Below are 19239 nucleotides of genomic sequence, written 5' to 3' on the forward strand. Positions count from 1 at the left end.
CTCCTGTGTAGGAACGTGGGACAGTGATAATAGGGTTGAGGGGTTACATTCTCCACTACACTTTTCGAAGCAGGAAAATTAGACATTCAGATTGAACAAGGATTGGGTATGAGCAGTGTAAACACAAAGATTGGTCTAGGGTTTTTTTTGAGTCAAGTTGGAGACGTGTGGTTGAATTTGCTCCCCAAAACTATCTGGTTACAATGAAAATTAATATTTCATATATTATTAGAATATTAGTTCTCTCCTCCCTTCCCTGCCAAGCAATTAATTAATAGGATAAAGTCTGCAACTTTTTAGAAGTTTAACTCAGTTTATTATTGGAAGAGTTGGCATTTTGAGAATTAGAATTGTTTTAAAAAAACATTTTGCATAATATAAACATGTGAGCTCTATTTCAAAGACTAAGAATATCAGTTATCATCCCTAAAAGGTTTTTTTTACTACAAACTGAGGATCATTTAGGAGATTAGTTCATTTCCTCCAACTTATCGCATCCTTCTGAAAGAAATTCCAAACCTGTTTGGTATAATGTTATCAAGATTTGTTCACCTTGGAGTACGTCTTCTATGGAACTGAATAGGAGGGTCCTTAGAACCACAAGTTTACTCAGAAGCTTTGTTGGGTCAATGGGATAGATCTGAAGAACCAACTTTCAGATCCTCTCAGTATCAAATCTGATTAGTTGTCGATTAGCCACACGTGTCATGGCAAATTGATCATCACCACCTCTTCTGAAGATTGTGAGGAAATAGTGGTTCTCTAGACACAATGAATTCTGAGGTCTTCTACTACTTGATGCTTGCAACTTTTTCTCATTAGTAAGGGTCCTTAATGTAGACCCACCTCATTGTTCTATATATAATACCACATAGAGTCTCAGTGGTCCTTGTAATCTGATGCAATCCTCGGGAGAAAGTTTTGAGAACATCCTCAAACAAGGAGGGCGAGAAGCTGTCCTAGATCTGCTAATGGAAACTTCTCCATCAGACATTGTATGCTGCTTGCTTCTACCATCACTTTTATTCTCTAATCTTTGAAAATAAGTTGTTTGTCCAACTTCTGATGGACCTCACTCCCATCAACATGGACGAAGACATCATGGTGAGATCACATGTGAGTACCCCCATGATGAGGTAGTGATGCAAGAGCCAAGCATTCCTGCCCATAGGAGAATGGACCATCTATAAGTTCTGCAGAACTTTGAAAAGCCAAACATCTTAACTGATTCAGGCCTTGGATTGATATAGAAGTTATTTTGAAATGCCACAAAATGCTATCTTTGAGGCAAAATGTGCAGATGACCTACATTTGGATAAATTCATGGAAACTAGGTTTACTAGAAAACATCTTGGCCACTGGTAGCAACAAGATCCTGCAGTAATCCACTGATCCACCAAAAGATATTAAATTAGAATACTCAGCATTCCTCATTGATCACAAATCTGGGGAGTTTTCTATTTCCCCTCTTTTCTGGTATACCACATTCCCATGCAAACACCAGACACTAAAAGGGCAAGTGATGCTACTTTGGAATCTATGGAGTCAAAAACCTTGATTGCCTGGGCTTTAAACCTAAATGGGACCCCAAGACAGGAGAAGAAACAGTCTACAACTTCTAAACCACTGGAAGAACAACTTAGATAAATGTCTTATCTGATCCATAGGTACGGTGGATGGTGTGTTTTTCCTCCTGGATGCACCCTCACTTTTTACATATACAAATACTTATAAAAATACTAGCTGTCTTTACAACATCATGTCCACTGAAAGTTTAGCAAGATGATTGTCCACAGAAAGTTTAGTAAGATGATTGGGAATGCATGGAGTATAAGGCATTGCGGTATTTTGCCAGTCGGGATTGTTGTGACAATGCGATGCTTCGGGGTGTCATTGACCGGCTGTACATCTCAGCCCAGGGTCGAGGGGGACGTCGGACATCAGGCAGAGGACGTTTGGTCCTGGTGTTGGTAGTAGCAAGGGCAGTTGAGGGCATCTTGCTGTCACATAAGGCCTTGGTCTCACTACCAGTGATGGCCTCAGATTCTGGAGGACATGAACTCAGAGTTTCTATCTTACACGCTTCTGGAAAAACTTCAAGGATGGGTCCCGGAAGGTCAACTTCAATAGGAGGGGGCTGGATAATTATTTTCATCTCTGGACCCTGGGAGATGCAGGATGAAGTGTCCATCAGCCCACATACTGTGGTGCATGTCTTGGCCTGTGGAATTAGAGCTTTGACTTCACCCTCGTCACCATTGGTGATGGCCTTTTGGTCACTGCCAGTGAGGGCATTGTTACCAGAGCAGGAGTTGTAGACTTCCACAGTACACTCTTCCGCAGCTAACTCAAGGACTGGACCAGGAATGGTGACCTCAATCGGCGGAGGGTGGATCACCACTTTGTTTGAAGGTCCTTGTGTTATGCAGCGGGCTGTGCTGTTGAGCCCCGATGGGACAGAGGATGAGCGAGTTAGACGTTGTGGAGTAGAGGAGCAATCGGAGACAGATGTTGAACGGGGCAATGCAGGGCGTTGGGCGCCACTGGTGATACAGTTGGTTGAGCTTTTGATGATACATTCATTGGGGTAGCTGGTGAGGACTGCACCCGGGATGGTGATGCAGACTGGCGGAGGCTGAATCACCACTTGCGAATCGGGACATGTGGTTGTACAACAGGGAGTATCTCCACCAGAAAGGGCAACTAAGCCTGAAGTTTTGGTGACAATGGCTGTGGAGCCCGACTCACAGCTCACCTCACAGCCATTAGTGAGGCATGAAGTCTGGCTTTCCACCAGGCACTGATTTGGAGAGGTCTTGAGGCTCAATCCAGGTAAGGTCAGGACCAGGGGAGGTGGATGGATCACCACTTTGGCATCTGGGCAGGAGGTGACGCAAGGAGTGGTGACACACTTCACACCTGAGCCAGACATTCTGCTGGGAGGATGAATCTGGAAAGGAGACAGAAAGGAGACAAGCAAAATTATCTGGGCGTTCAGCAGCCACATATGGTGAGAGATGGGCAGGTTGACCTCACCTTTTTTCTGAGAACATTCACTTCGTACAACAAGGTGAACCACTGTTTCTCTCTAGTTAACCTAGTAGAACTGGTTGGAAATATCATTTGTTCTTATTTGGGAAAGAGATTCTGATCCCAACTGTCCTTCCTTCCTTCCTTCCTTCCTTCCTTCCTTCCTTCCTTCCTTCCTTCCTTCCTTCCTTCCTTCCTTCCTTCCTTCCTCTCCTTTCCCCCTCTTTTCCTATATAACTCAGGTCACGAACATTCTCAAAACCTCCGCTCTTCTGACAGATGTCCCACAACTAGTCTCCCTCTTTGTTTCATTCTCTATTTTCCTGCCAACACCTTCAATCCACTCTCATTCTGCTCCCTTTCCCTGTCTGAGAAGCCAGATTGACAGGAGCCACAACTGTGGCAAAGCAGCTCTTACGTCTCACTTTAAGAAAACTCACCTTAGCCAGGTGGTGTGTATGCACAGCTATTTCACAAGCTTTATAGTTTGCAAGAGGATGTGGACACTCCCTGTTTTATTTTTCCCTCCCCTGTTTAACTACATCTTTGAACTGGTTTCAGGAAGCCAAACAGCTCCAGATTTGCTCAGAGATAAGAGAGCAGCAGAACACTAAACTGGTGAGGAAGGAAAATTCAATGTACGGTAGGGTGGGGGATCTCAGAAGGAGGAAATCAATCGGCTCAGCAAAGGGATGAGCAATGGGTCTTTCCAAATTCAAGTTTCTTGGCGGAGCGAGTTACAGTCAGATAAATCCTTTTTCCAATGTTGCTCATAACTGGGATGAAAGCACCGTTTCCTTCCTCCCAAATTGGGAAATGTATTCTGAATTGTGGAACCAAGGAGAGTGCTGGACACATATAAATATAAATATCTAATGCTCCAGAGGAAATTAAAGGGGGTCTTTTTGAGAAGAAAGACATTTGTCAATGTTCCCATCTTAAATGGAGACTGCTCTTCCAAAATGGTCTCAAGAAGAGGCATGTTCTCTTGTATGCTAGAGAAGATGGCACCGATCTTCTAAGAAAAATGTTCTTGGAGCCAGTTCTTTAAGTAAGAGATTTAAAGTTCTTGGGTTAAAATGATTCCATCCATCCAAACATTCATCCATCCAATTTCTGGATAAATTCATTTGAGTTTTCTTTTATTCTTAGGGGTGCCAACCATACCTCCCCCTTCATTTTTCTCTTTTCTCAAGTTCAACATTTGCATTTTGGCAAATATCTTCTAAGCTTCTAAGTTTTTAGCACTTAATATGGCTGATAAATGTCAGAAAGAAAAAAGAGTCTACGATTGAATGTCAATTTTGATTGGAATCTGTCTGAAGGAGTTTTCTATCTGGGTCATGACAAAAAATCAAAGTCAAAATTTCACCTGGGCCATCTGGCTCTGGATCTAAATACCTGATAGATTTGGTGATGCATCAAACAGTGGTTATAGCCTTATAGCTCTTTCATAAAGTAGCTGTACTTTCTCTGTCAGGTGACCATGCTCAGATGGGCTGAGAAATGAGAGACTCTTCTATTTGCATTGATGGGACTTCTACGAGTTTAAATAACAGGGAGGAGCAACTATGAGGAGGTACCAAAGAGGTTGAGTTTCCCAAGATGAAGCTGGTGGTCTGGGTGTGATGGATGGATGGGCCCATAGATATGTTCTCATAGAGTTCATATCTTAGGAACAATGAATTGTCAGGGATAAACCAGAGAGGAACCAGACCTGGTCATCAAAAGAAGCTTCTTGTGGTTCTCCAAAGATGGAGGAGAAAGCTAAAATGAGAAGGAACCTCACGTTGAGTACTCCCATGCTCTCCTCTCTTAGCAAGACCTTCTCAACTGAGTAGCACCTACCTGCTGTGTCACCTGTGAGTGCCAACAACAAGGAACAGGTATGTCGAAGGCATTCTGCTAACAAGGGGAAAGGTTCACAATGGGAATTTTATCTGAATCATCTCTACTGGAAGGGAAGGTGGCAGTTACCAACAAAGATGTCTATCTATGTGCCACAAAGGGTTTGCACAGATGAAATCTTTGTGTAAAGAATTTACTTTGGGGAAATGAATACATCAGAGAACAATTTCTGGCAAATTTGAAACCAAGCCTTGCTCCCCAACATTTTATGGAATTTTAGGTGAAATATCCCAAGAGGCAACTGATAGGGAAATCTCCCACCATCCAATCAGAGTTGAAGAAGCTTCTTGGATGAGAAGCGAAAACAAAGAAAAAACATCAACATCCAGTTGCCTCTTCAAAAAAAAAAAAAAAAAACACCTTTGGGACAACTATGATCTGGATGACTGAGAATCGCCATAAACATTTTCTGGAATATATACAACTAAAAAAAAGTTCTACGCAAAAGGTCAAACATATTAGGGGAAGTTAGGAATCAAAATGTTTGCAGATATACTTTTTCAATCTCTAATTTTTTAGAAAACCACCTATTGTAGCTCAGACCACTTAGAACACTTCCCAACTAATGAGAAAAAAAAACAACTGTTTGAAATTCCTCTCCTGTACTAGCCCCTGCCCCAAATTAAGCAAAAATTTTTTTTTCAAATGCTCTGTTTGTAAAATAGGGATTCTAAGCAACGTGGTTTTTTTTACCTCTTAAAGATACAACTGACTAATTCTGAAGTCATTATTTTACTGAGAGGGAGAGATAGTTGTGTTGACCAAGAGGTGCAGTGAAATTAAATTAAAAAGGGGTGTGGACGCTGTTGCCAAATTACTTAGGTTGCTAAATGTCAGCATTTAAGGAACTGGTTTTGACAGGTCCCTGAAAGCGTTGCTTTCATTTCTGAAAATAAAGGGCTTGTGAGTTGAAAGACGCCGCAGATGAAAGAAAGCTTGAATACAGGACAGAATTTTTCTATTGCTAGTTTAGGATTTGACACAGAGAGAATGGAGGAAGATTTGAAGTCCAGGGATATTAATGGAAACTTGATTATTGCTCTGTTTTTAATTTTTCCATTTTTAGAACAAATTAATCCACTACACTGAGAACTCTAGAGGTCTTCATTTGAACCAGATCTATATTTCATAGAACATAAAATAATGAAGGGTCCTTAGAGGTCTTCTAGTCGAACCTCTTGCTCAACAGGAGACCTTATGCCATCCTGGACAATCTCTTCTTGAAAATCTCCAGTGATGGAGCACCCACAATTTCTGGAGGCAAGTCGTTCCACTGGTTAATTGTTTTATGCTATATATTTTTTTTCTTATTTGAAATCCAGAGGCATGAATTTAGATCTCTCTCTCTCTCTCTGTGTCTCTCTCTGTCTCGCTCTATCTCTGTCTCTGTCTCTGTCTCTCTCTGTCTCTCTCTCTCTCTCTCTCTTTCAAATTCTGTCCATCTGCTTAGATTTTTAAAGGAGAAATTGTATCTGGCTCCTCAGACATTTAGTTCATTTTAAAGATTAAAAGATAAATAAAATTAGCACCAAACTATAATAAATAAACTGTTAAGACTTGGGACAACTTTGTGCACAAATCGCTCTTCTAAAGAATAGATTGTTTGAAATTAAAAAAAAAAGATTTGGGAGGAAAAGAGGATTATCTCAAGGAACCGATAGGAAGTGAAGTTTAAAAAATGGAGAGAGTGAAAAAAAGAAGCTTTTAAAGATGTACAAAATGATTCCAATTTTATCAATGTGAAACAGAGGAGAAAGCAGAGGAGAGGAAAAATGAAAGAACATGAGAGCTTCCAGTAATGGAAAACTGGTGTATTTTTTTCACCCACATGGAAATAAAGAACGAAATCTGGAGGAGAGAGAATGAATTTGAAAATCTGAGGAGTTTAAAACAATCCCATCTTTGAAAGAAAATGGAAAATCATAAGAAAAAAAAAAGGCAAAGAAAATGCGAATGTCAGGAATGTCAACCGGCCTCCGGTACAAAACAGGAGAGAGGAAGATTAAAATAAAATAAAACAAAATAAAAAAGGGTAAACTGAAAAATATAAAGAGAATTCAAAAAAGAGTAAACGGTAGCGACCAGTAAAAACAAGCACTCTTCCTTACAGTCAAATAATCCCTAAAGAAGTCGAAAACATGAATGTAAGAACATAAAAACACTCTGGGACAAAATGGGAGAGGGGGGAATATTAAAATAATTTAATAGTTGGTTCTTCACCCCTCTCCTCACAGTAATCCCAGTCAGACTTACCTGCTTCCCTCCACGCCTGGATCCTAAATCCCAAGAATCTGTTTTAGAGAGGCTCTGAGCTTTTTATAACAATTTCTAGACAGCCCTGGAGGGGATGAGGTGGCTTTCTCAAGACAAAGCTCTTAATTAGATCCCAACCAAACCATAGCATTTGGTCTAATTGCCAGAACTGTGGCTATAAGTCAGCACTTTAACTTGGATGTATGACCTGAACTTTGCACTGTCCACATGGCTCTTTTTATAGACCAGCAAAGGGACATCCCATCCCATCCCATGGGGTTTCTTATTAGCCTAAGCTCAACTCCAGATCTTGGCTTGTAGCACGTTATATGGGCTGCTGCTTTGGGAAAACCGTGGTGTGCTGAAACGTACTTCACCACCTGGATAGGCTTCTTGTTTTCTCCTTTCAGAATATCCCCTTAGTCAAAAGGTTTCCCAGCACCTCCCTGGACCAACCCAAAATTTCCATAACCACATCTGAGAGACGGTTGAGATGATGTAAGAATAATATCAACCCGACTTGAAATCTGGGGCTGTTTATACAAGCCTACATGAGTCGATGCTGCCTTAATGAGGCCACCTCTTAATACATCCAAAACCCCATTTCACCCCCTCCCCCCCCTTTTTTTAAAAAAAATAGAGAATAAGACAAGGAGGATGATCGGATTCTAGAGGACTTGAAAGTAGGTGACATCTTAATCTTAATCAGAATAGAGCTGGATGGGATCTTGGAGGTCTTCTAGTCCAACCCCCTGCTCAAACAGGAGACCTTATACAATTTCAGACAGGTGGCTGTCCAGTCTCTTCTTAAAAAACTCCAACGATGAAGCACCCACAACTTCTGGAGGCAAGCTGTTCCACTGGCTAATTGTTCTCATTGTTAGGAAATTTCTCCTTAAATCCAGGTTGCTTCTCTCTTTGATGCAGTTTCCCTATATTGTTTCTTGTCTTTCTTTCTGGTGCTTTGGAAAATAAGGTGACCCCCTCTTCTTTGTGGCAGCCCCCAAATACTGGAATACTGCTATCATATCACTCCCTAGTCCTTTTTTCTAGACTGGTCATACCCAAATCCTGCAAATCCTGTTCTTCATATGTTTTACCCTCCAGATCTTTGATCATTTTAGTTGCTCTTCTATGACGTGTTGCCAAAGTCTCATGATTCGAGGACAGTTATTTCACTTTAGCTTTTGTCTGTGTGGTTTTGTCTGCTTGGACATCCAATATCTAAGGGGCTGCCACAAAGAAGAGGGGTCAACCTCTTCTCCAAAGCCCCTGAAGGCAGGACAAGAAACAATGGATGGAAACTAATCAAGGAGAGAAGCAACTTGGTATTAAGGAGAAACTTCCTGACAGTTAGGACAATTAACCATGGGAACGACTTGTCTTCAGAAGTTCTGGGTGCTCCAACACTGCAAGTTTTAAAGAAGAGATTGGGCAACCATTTGTCTGAATGCTATAGGGTTTTTTTCTTGACAAGGGGTTGAACTAGAAGACCTCCAAGATCCTTTTCAACTCTCTTATTCTGTCTCACTTGCAGATACAACAGGAAGGGAGACAAGAAGAAGACCTACACACAGACACAACACACTCCTTCATTTTCCAGGAGAAGGAGGCAAAAAGACCTCTGTTTCATTTTGTTGTGAAAATAAACTCTACCACGCTACCAAAGAAAACCTACCCAAAAATCTATATTCTCCTGAAGACAAGATGGAAAAACACACCCAGGGAATGAGAAGATAGATTTGGACATATTATTAATTTGAACGGGGGAGGAACGGTTGCAAGGAATTCCTCTAAGTCTTGCCGTAGGTCAGTAAAAAGGTCCAGGTGATGGGTTTTGAGGAGAAGGAAGGAATGTCAAGGATTGAGCCTCCACATGTAGTCCAAACCCATTAAATTATCACACTGCATCCTAGAGACGCCCATGTGTGTTTAATTTAATTTAGGCACTTGGTGGATGAAGCGTAGCTGAGACATGAGTATAGCAAGAGGATTTACAGTGATGAGTGAGTGATAATCCCACAAAACATTGTGGTATAATTATGTCTGCTTGATGTTTAGTCAGCTGACCAAACTCTTGAGGACCATCTACCATACCTTTGGTGTAACACATAGCTAGGACAGGTGCTTGGGCTGGACACAAGATTTCTCCCAGCCTTTGGGAAGGTTAGTGATGGCCAAGGATCGGTGCAAATCAAAAACCCACGGTTAGCTGGGTCTGGATGACACACAAAGCCCTAAACTAGGGTTTTCAATCTGGAACTTGGATTAATGTGTAGGCCATGTCAAATCCGAAAAAGGCACCCCATTCCTGGTTGAACATATGGAAGACACCCAATTGTAGAAGTGAGGAACAACAATCAGAATGAGAAGCTACAAATTAGAGACTGAAATTTAATTGGGACATAGGATGTTGGTGCCTTAGAAAAAAGAAATCCAAATTTGCAGGGAAGGGAATATTTAGCTTGGTAACTGTAAACGGGAACTGGCGCCTGGAATTTTAATTGCTCACAAGCCCAAGTTGAGTCAGAGGGGGGTGAAATGGCTGCTTTATAAAAGCTGTAATTTTAAGCTGTGTCAGTATATATAGTGGACTTTAGGAAGTCATAGGGGACCATTCCAATCTATATTGGTCAAATTCCACTTTGAGAAATGCTGTGCAAACTCAACCGTCATGACCTCTAAACCATGACTGGGGACTTAGCCTCTTTCTCGAACCCATTTCAGAAAATGCTTCCCACAAAAGACTCTTTGTGATGCTCTCAGTAAGCTTAGCTCTGACTTATTACTTCTCTTCCACCAGCAACCCTGCTTTGAAAAGGCAGCAGATCCTTTTTGAGATAACCAAGTCTTTCAAGAAGACGTACCTTGAGTTTACTCAACTTCACGCTGAGATTGATGGGCGAATGACGCCCTCTAAAGGAAGCAGGGCAGAAGACATGGCACAAGTGTTCAAGAGTGGCAGCAGCTGGCACATATTTGCCAAGGCTTCACCCATGAGATGATATATCAGTCCAAGAAGGCTTGATCAGTCGATGGTCTCTTTGCAGAATGATTTTCTCACGCTATAGGTTCATCTCCAGAATTCTACATTGAATTTTGAGATCAGAGCTTCGGTGGTTGTCCTTAGTTTCCTGTCCCCTCAGTTCATTTGCATATCACCTCTCCTGTTTTTGCACATTGCCCCTTTAGCATCACTGATTGATAATGAAGAGCTAAAACTCTTCTTCTCAATGACAGTGGGTGGATAACTTGGTGAGATGGGGCCACGTTTCTAATCAAAATCCAATTAAGTAGATCCCTGCATATTTTTTGTCCTGAATATTATAGGGTATCTTATACCTGACCACTCTTCTATATCTTAAATGATTTATATATCCAATTGCTCTACAGCTTCTCTTTGGTTTATTATTTTGTTCTACAAGCATATCCATTCTCTAGTTTGAAAGGGCACATAGTTCCAAGAACATCTCTCAAAGCACTTTCCAAAGTTCTTATCCTGGATCAAATATTATTTCTGGGATATTTGTAACTCACAAACACCATACGATGTTCTTGTTCTGGAATAAATTTTACAACTCAGCTCCAGAGTTGTAGTGTGGAAAGATTAGCATTTGAAGGTTCCATTCTGAGGGAATATGACTGACTCTCCGAGGTTAGGTTTCTGAATCAGTTCCTGAAGTCACTTTATGGGTTAAATCAAAGAGTATTACTTCAGATGGTTTTTAGGATTAAGTTTATATCAATAAACTTGAGGGGAGGAATATTTCCAGAATACAGATCACAAAGTGAAAATAATGGACCCTCTATAGTTTGATAGGCTTAAAATGTCCTATACTTACATTCCTGTGATCTCTCATTGTGTTAAATTAATGTTAATTGTCCAACCTTGAATGATAGTTCGGTTAATTGAGTTTCTTCATTTAATCTTAGCTGAGCAACCTGAATGATATTATCTCTGTTTCTTAGAAAAAAAAGCATCATTTTGATGCTCCTTCTGGCCATCTCCTTGATATTCTGGTTTAAATGTTCTCCTGACTCAGAATTCTAAGAAAGGGAAATTCTTCTCTGAATGAAGCTTATGTGTTGAAACCCCACCCAAAGCAGCTGAGTTTAACGCAGCTAGTCCTCACATTTAATTTCATTGAAGTTAATTCCAAACCCAGAAACGTTGAGAGTTTCTTTCTGAATTTTGCTATGGCAAGCAAAATTAGGGTAGCATTTAAATCAGTGTTTCCCATCCTGGCCCACTTGAAGATGTGTGGATTTCAACTCCTAGAATTCTCCAGCCAATTTCTCATTATGTTAAGGGTTGGGGAAGGAAGGAAGGAAGGAAGGAAGGAAGGAAGGAAGGAAGGAAGGAAGGAAGGAAGGAAATAGAAGGCAAAGTATTAGGTATGTTCACCAAGTTAACTACTTTATACAGGTGGGATAAAGAAAATATAATAATAATAAAGAAACCTCTTTAAAAGAAATCTGGAAGTAGACACATGGAACTCTGGACTTCAGAAATATTAACCACCAAGACTTTTAGCTGAATTTATTTGGGATTGCTTTAGGTTACGAAAGAAATCCAATTTTTTTCCCCTAACATTCCTTGAATTTTCACCAGTTACAGCCAGGCATCAGGTGGGAAAGCCATTCTGGATCGGTAGAGTGTCGCCAGAGCCGATCTGTATCTAGAGCTCGGCTCCACTTCTAGACTGGACAGATCTTCATCGATGAAGTCAGATAGCATCGCTCGTCCTCCTACCCCCATTCCTCCACGTGCGCAGGGGTTATGCTGTGTAATCTGCAAAAGTTGGTTGGGGCAGAAGAGGGCAGGACCTGGGATGGTCAATACGAAGGGTGGTGGCCGTATTGCCACCGTGGAAGGCGGACATGATGCGTAGCAGGGGGATCGCCTGTCCATTTCAGCAGATGGAGGTGACTCTACAAGGAAAGAAAACCGGGGACAAGAAAAGGACCATCAGAATGGGCATAGCTGACTGGACCTTTCTGAAGGAGGCTAAGAGCAGCTATTGGTGAATGATGGTCTCTCTGCCTAACCTACCCCTGAAAGATTATTTTAACGTTACATGCAAAATTCTAGAAAGATAGTCCTACATATTAAGAATGATATTAATTTTTAGAGCACCACTCCTTTTGTAATTTAATGGTCACCAGATTAAGTTAACAATTCCAGCTCTGACTTCAGCTCCCAGCTTCTGGGAAATAAAATCGGCCCCAATTTGTATTTTTAGAAGCTCTCTTTTGAGTCTTACCTGGTTGTCTAGGTGAGGAGGTATCTCAAGAAGAAGCTTTGAGCAGCATTGTGTGCCGTGTGCATTTTTATAGCACTTTGAGGGCAGGGATTGAGAATATTTTCCCCCTCCCAAACACGACAGTGTGAGTTGACGCCTCACTGGGGTTTAATGTCATCTTTGCTCCACCAAATTACTTTTAATTATTTGCTTCCCTGGTTGTGAAGGCGGGATTGTCATAATCCTTGATAAGAGCATTCAGATTCTGTATAATTCTTTTCAAAAGGGAGGAAGGGTGTTCTCCAAAGTCATCTTGTTATGTTGGTGGGATACATCTTAGCTGTCTCCTGTTATTGGAAGGGGAAATGTCTTTCCTTGGGTGATGCAACACCCATTGCTAGTTGTCGTTGTCTTCTTCTTCTTCTTCTTCTTCTTCTTCTTCTTCTTCTTCTTCTTCTTCTTCTTCTTCTTCTTCTTCTTCTTCTTCTTCTTCTTCTTCTTCTTCTTCTTCTTCTTCTTCTTCTTCTTCTTCTTCTTCTTCTTCTTCTTCTTCTTCTTCTTCTCCTCCTCCTCCTCCTCCTCCTCCTCCTCCTCCTCCTGCCACATGCCTATTGAGGACAGTGATATAGATTCTCTGCTGGATGTAAGATGCCTTGGGCAAGGAATTAAGACTTATAAAATGACACTTGTAGGGCAATAAACATCTTAATGAGGACTTCCTGTGTATCTCCTCTAAATATCTTCTCCTGGGAGATTCTCTAACCGCAAATTGGCATAGCTCTTCCTTCTTTCCTTGACTGGGAAACACTGAAGCTGGTTTGAAATAACTACTGTTGACATACCTAAGCAGAAATGGAAGACACTCATTTCTCTGGGTTTGGCTTCCTAAAACCCAGCAGAGCTAATCTCCTAAAACCAACCAGCAGTTCTTAGGATGAATGCTGATTCAGAGGAAGGGGAATCTACTAAAATTATAGTTGTGTGGCCTTGAATATTAGATACAAATGAGCAGTCTTTCTTGATCTGGAGAGCATCAATCAGGGTAAAATCAGGAGGGATGAAGGAGCTAGATTAGGAAGACTTGTGTCACTATGAAAGCTCCCTGAATGTCTCTTGAGCCTACCTACCTCACAGGTTGTCGCTACAGAGAAAAACTGGAGAATAATATGTAGCTCTGGAGGAGAGATGGCACATCAAACGGAGAAAGAAAGGCATATAGATTCTTAAGCATGGCAAATATTGGATATCACTTCCATCAACTCAGAAGACAGTGAGATAGAATCAGGGTTTAATGAAAGGAACTGGCAAGGATTGTCTTCTCATAAATAGACACTGGTGGATGGACATGAACACCAAGACCACCATTTTGAGAATGAAGACGCTCTCTCTGGGACACCCCTTTTGTGGCAGGATCTACAAGATGTTCTCCAAAGCCCCAAAGTGCCCACCCTGGTTCTAAAAGTTTAGAGGGACTTTCTGTTCCATTTTGGGAAGGATATATTGGTTCTCTGTCCTGCGCAAGTTTAGTGAAGGTAGACTTTCAAAATGCAAGAGAAATAACCAGTCTCCTCCACATGTTAGGACAGCGAGGAAGAATAGGTGGAGTCTTCTTCACCTTGAGGAGGATTTGGGGTGGCTGAAGTTGGCATAACAGGGAGATGTGGACCTAGATGCAAAGCGTGCAGCTGTTTTCTTAGATAAGGTTGATGATCCCACCCAACTATCCAGAAATCTGGCAGGCTGCTCAACCTGGCCTGTCTCTTAAGGTTCTCACTGATAGGGAGTATCAATCTTATATATCTGCTGAACTCCTCAAAGTTGGGCGTATCCCAGGCTTTGCTCATTTGGGATTCAACTGGGTCATTTCCCCCGCCCTGAACCTCTTTTGTTCAAAGCCAACTGTAATCAGTGTCTGATTCATTCAGAGTGGTGCACCAATTTGGCAAAGGCGTGGAGATAGCCTTCGTATTTGACAGGTGAGGGAGATAATTTAAGATGGTTTTCATAGTTTTTTTTTTATAAAAAAACCGCCCTCCAGTTGGTTGTGTAAAGCCACACACAGCAGATGGTTTCTACCGAGAAGAAGTTGCTCTGGGTTTGTGAGGCAGAATCCCACATTCAACGGTTGATCTTGCTTTCTGTTATGAAAACAGCATTAGCATAGCTAGAATAATTTCAACTTAGTAGAATGCTGAGAAATGTATTCTTAACCTTCCTTCTCTGCTTTAATCATCCTTTAACCTATTCTTCACTACTGGCCACCCTATAAGGTAGACCAGACCAAGAAACCAATGCTATATAGGTCTAAAATTATACAGGTAGTCCTTGACTTACAATTTACTGAGTAACCATTCAAAGTTATGACATCACTGAAAAAAAGTGAGCTAGGACCATTTTTCACACTTATGACCATTGCAGCATCCCCAGGGTCATGTGATTTACATTTGGATACTTGGGAACTGACTCATATTTATGATGGTTGCAGTGTCCCCCTGGGGTCACGTGATCCCCTTTTGCGAACTTCTGATGAGGAAAGTCAACGGGGAAACCAGATTCACTTAACAAACATGTTACTAAGTTAACAACTGCAGTGATTTGCTTAACAAATGTGGCAAGAAAAGTCGTAAAATGTGGCAAAACCCACTTAACACATTTCTCACTTAGCAACATACATTTTGGGATTCATTGTGGCTGTATGTAGGGGACTGCCTCTGTTATCTGAACAGAGATAGTAACAGAATCTTGCATATTTGTCCTTCAAGGCCATTCCCGGAGCCCTCTAAATCTACTTTTAATTCCAGAATTGACCATCTCTAGTTATTGCCAACCACGAATAACGTCTTCTCTGTAAGTTTGCCCTCCCTGCTTTGAAGGTAGTGTCCAAAACTGTGTGGAGCATTAGTAAATTATTTAATTTAATGAATTGCAAAGCGGATGGGAAGCTCAGGATCCCAAATCATCTGCTCTTCAATTTTGTTGAGTTTTCAGATGCAGTTGGGCGTCTTCAAGAAATGGAACCAAGAGATCTCCAACAAATTCAGATGCATCTGATAATTAAGAACAACTGGAGTAAGCATGACATGTCTGGGATGGTACCCAAGGTGTTTACACAGCTGTGCATAACTGAGATACTCCAGTATTTAAAGTATTAAGGCTAAAAATCCATTACCCTTCTTGGGTAACCTTGTTGGGTGGAGTCATTATTATCCTGAACATGGAAGAGAGAAAAGGTGAGCAAACACACAACCCAGCAGTTGTTTACTACTGTTGCATTGGTAATCAATCGTTGGGGGAGTCCACCTCAGGTGATTTCTTCATCCTAATTTCTTTTCAGGTGTCAATGGTTGGCATTGAGCCCGGTGGTGAGTCATGCTCAGCTATTGGTGGACCAAGAGGTATAAGAAGTTTGACACGCAGCACCTTCCTTCAGCATCTCTCTGGAGTCTTTCGATCCTTCCATCAAGAAGAACGAGGTAAGTCAGAGCAGATGTCTTCTACCCTAAGATCAAGGTTGATCTGAATGAAGAGCAGGTGATGTCTTTGAGATGGGTTCCATAACTTCACTTCTCTTGCACCTTCTTCATGTCTTTGGGTTCTGAGGATCTGGCAATGTTTCCAGTTAGGAGATGTTTAGAAGGAGATTTAACCAATGGCTACTCTTCATTGAAATGATTGGATGGATGCTTTCGTTTGCACCTCTCTTTTCCCACATCAGCAAAAGAAGTCTGTCCTTTCTTCATGTTTCTAGAGTTTTAAGACCGTGAGGAACCAAGGTAAGATAGATGCCCAAGCTGGACCATTCACCATCACAATAAAGACAGTAATGGTTTTGAAGAACCTCAAGTATTGGTCCAAGTTTGATCCTCCAGATCTTGTTGGAAAGAACTCCCTTCATCCTTGGTCAAATTGAGGGGAGATGGACTTCGATATCTAGACTAGATAGTGGGTAAACAAAGGAGGACAATTCTCCTCTTCCTTTAAGAACTCTATGTCCTGTATTGATTCTATTCCTGAATTCTATTCCTGAATTAAGTGAATTAATTCTGAAATCGGGTAATGCGTATTCCACAGTACTTCTGACTTTCCCTGTCTTCATTAGTATTCTTTCTACCAACTGCATCAGCATGGAAACTCTTCTCATCTGAGAGAAACTTCTGCTGAATTAAGCACTTTCCTCTTGCTCTTCTCTTTCAGAGTAACAGTCCTCCCACTATGATGTCTGAGTGCTATGCCAGCTGTCCTGCCTCGACGGTCACAATTCAGCCGCCTCCTTTTGTCCTAAATATTCCAGGACCAGCATTATACTGCCCTGACCAAGTCTTTGGCATTGAACAACACAATCCATGTGCAGGCTTTGGTGGCGTGGTGGCGAGAGGTGGCGGTGGCATTGGTATTGAGGGTACTGTTGGAGGAAGTATGGGTGCTTTGGGTCCTGGAAGAGGAGGCTGGGGTGGTAGCTGGAGTGATGGAAGCGGAGTAGGGAGTAGGATGGGTGGTGGTTTGGGTGCTGGTGGAGTAGGAGGTGGTGGTTTGGGCATTGGAGGACTTGGAGGACGCAGAGGTAGTGGTCTGGGCTTTGGAGGACTTGGAAGGCCCACAGGTGGACCCACAGGTGGTCATCTGGGCATTGGAGGACTTGGAGGACTCACAGGTGGTCACCTGGGCATTGGAGGACTTGGAGGATCCACAGGTGGACACCTGGGCATTGGAGGACCCAGAGGTGGTGGTCTGGGCATTGGTGGACCAAGGGGTACCACAGCAGGTTTGAGTGGAGGTAGCGGAGTAGGGGGCACTATGGGTGTTCGCAGAGGCAGTGTTGGGACTGGCAGCATCGCTGACGGTGATTTAGGCACTAGGGGAGTTGAGAGCATCAGACATGGTAGTTTGAGCCCTGGTGGAAGAAGGGTCACCACAGGAAGTTGGAGTGGAGGTAGCGGAGCAGGGGTTAATGTGGGGGGTGGGAGAGGGAGTATCGGAATGGGAGGCACTATGGGTGGTGAAGGTGGAGTAGGGAGCAGCACAAGTGGTCGCAGAGGCAGTATTGGAACAGTGAGTGTCACTGGTGGCGATTACGGTCTTAGCGGAACAAGGGGCAGTATGGGAGGTGGCTGGACTAGTGGCCGCCGAATAAGTGGAAGCCACCGACATGGTGGTAGCATTAGGTACCACAGTGGTGGATATGGTAATGGTTATGGCAGTAGTGGATGGAGTGGCTTTGGCAGTGGAGCATACGGTGGTGGTAGCGGACATGGTGGTGGTTTCAGCAGTGGCAGATATGGTAGCTGTGGATATGGAGGTGATTATGGTGACACAGGATATGGTTCTGGATATGGAGGTGGCTATGGCCACACAGGATATGGTTCTGGTGGATATAGACGGATAGGATACTCTGTTGGTGGAGGATACAGAAGTGGTGGCTTCAGCAGCAGATCTTATGGAGGTTCCTATGGAGGCCCTTCAAACATCTACTCCCACTACTGAACATGGAAGAAATAACTCAGAGGTCCCCAGACAACTGGAGAAGAAAAACATGAAACTGAATGCTATGTTTAGACTGATGGACTTAAGACAGAACCATTGTCTTCTAACAACACAAACTCAGGTCTGAAAGTTTCAGTTGACTTCTGCGTCTTCCTGTTCTCTCGTCTGATGGCACCCCAAAAGAGAGTTAATTTCCTTTTTGAGTTCTGCTGGTACTTTCTGGACTGGAAGAAGTGGTAGAAGAAGAGGACCTAGCCTGGTGGGAAAATGGAGATGTATTATTCCTACAGACTCCAAAACTGTGTTTGTCTAGAATCCAGAAACACTCAATATATATGTATTTATAAGCAACAGGTATCTGCTACAGCAAGTTAAAACTCATGTTTCGGCTTAGCTACCCTGAACCTAGCCTGCAGCTAGAATTGAACCAATGCTTCGTTATTTCTTTTGTTCTTCTGATTAAATTTCCTTTTGCATCATACATTTTTCTCCTCTTTGTTTTCCTCCTACATTCTACCAAGCGTCCCCAAACTGTTATAAACCACAAAGTTGTTTGAAATTGGAGGGTGGGGTGATGGGGTGGAGGAGAAGACATGATTTTCGCAAATAAGAAGCATATCAAATAGTGCCCAAACAGATTTGGACTGCAAACCTCCAGTTGACCACTAGAGGGCCCGAAGAGAGAGATGAAAAATGTTTTGCTTCCCGCTAACGATCATTTCCCAGCCCAGATCTAGAAGCTTTACAAAGAAATCCAAAGCTTGATCTCTTACTTCTAAATGAAGAAATGGCATTCAAGATATTGGCTAAAAGAAAATCATGGGGAGGAAATACTAGATTTTGCTGGAAAGAAAACTGGATCTGTAGTTACAGGAGGAGAAGAATTGGACTCTTCATACAAACGTCTTTAGACATTCCAATAGTCCAAATTGTCTCAATTTTGCAAATACCAGCTGTCACCACAAGAGGGTGCAGTCTTACAAATGTACCAGGCTGCATAGAAATTATTTATTTATTTATTCAGCTTGGAGAATTTTGAAAGATTTTTTTTTTTTAGCCACTGCTCATAAATCACAAGGGACTTAGTTTCCTGGTGACCTGCCAAGCAGAGCTCAAAGATCTGAAGAGAGAAGAAAAGATCCGAAACCTTCAGCTGTTTAGAAAAATAACAACAATCTTTTTGAAGCGAAATAGTCTTTTCCTCCCCCCCCCTCCCTTTGGTTCATATTTCTTAAACCCCAGCAAACCCCAAGAGGCTGTCATCTAATTTAGTCCCTGATTTTCCGTTTGTGTTCAGAGGGGTTTAGGATTCTGGTCATGGAGA

The 19239-nt window shown here is 42.1% G+C and overlaps 2 protein-coding genes across 3 annotated transcripts; one reads left to right on the top strand and one right to left on the bottom strand.

The window, feature by feature from the left end:
• Positions 1 to 293: 293 nt before the first annotated feature.
• LOC120317186 lies at positions 294 to 7783 on the bottom strand. Its single transcript, XM_039363546.1, has 2 exons — positions 7192 to 7783; positions 294 to 2950 (listed from the first exon to the last, which is right to left on the bottom strand). The coding sequence occupies exon 2, from the start codon at positions 2930 to 2932 to the stop codon at positions 1802 to 1804; it is 1131 nt and encodes a 376-aa protein (XP_039219480.1). The 5' UTR covers positions 2933 to 2950; positions 7192 to 7783; the 3' UTR covers positions 294 to 1801.
• A 7631-nt stretch (positions 7784 to 15414) lies between these two features.
• Positions 15415 to 18396, top strand: LOC120317060 (glycine-rich cell wall structural protein 1.8-like). 2 transcript variants are annotated; one of them, XM_039363321.1, is made up of 3 exons: positions 15415 to 15664; positions 15769 to 15907; positions 16629 to 18396. In XM_039363321.1, the coding sequence occupies exon 3, from the start codon at positions 16647 to 16649 to the stop codon at positions 17913 to 17915; it is 1269 nt and encodes a 422-aa protein (XP_039219255.1). In that variant the 5' UTR covers positions 15415 to 15664; positions 15769 to 15907; positions 16629 to 16646; the 3' UTR covers positions 17916 to 18396. The 2 variants fall into 2 exon arrangements, with proteins under 2 accessions (XP_039219255.1, XP_039219256.1); XM_039363322.1 differs by lacking the exons at positions 15415 to 15664; positions 15769 to 15907 and adding an exon at positions 16044 to 16207.
• The last annotated feature ends 843 nt before the right edge of the window (positions 18397 to 19239 follow it).

Source organism: Crotalus tigris, unplaced genomic scaffold (genome assembly GCF_016545835.1).
Source record: "Crotalus tigris isolate CLP2741 ecotype Arizona unplaced genomic scaffold, ASM1654583v1 scf7180000019553.37968852642:3898890, whole genome shotgun sequence".
Classification (NCBI taxonomy): Eukaryota; Metazoa; Chordata; class Lepidosauria; order Squamata; family Viperidae; genus Crotalus; species Crotalus tigris.

Excerpts from the sequence above, each read along its gene's own strand:
- LOC120317186 (XM_039363546.1), bottom strand. The coding sequence starts at position 2,932 with ATGTCTGGCTCAGGTGTGAAGTGTGTCACCACTCCTTGCGTCACCTCC.
- LOC120317060 (XM_039363321.1), top strand. The coding sequence starts at position 16,647 with ATGATGTCTGAGTGCTATGCCAGCTGTCCTGCCTCGACGGTCACAATT.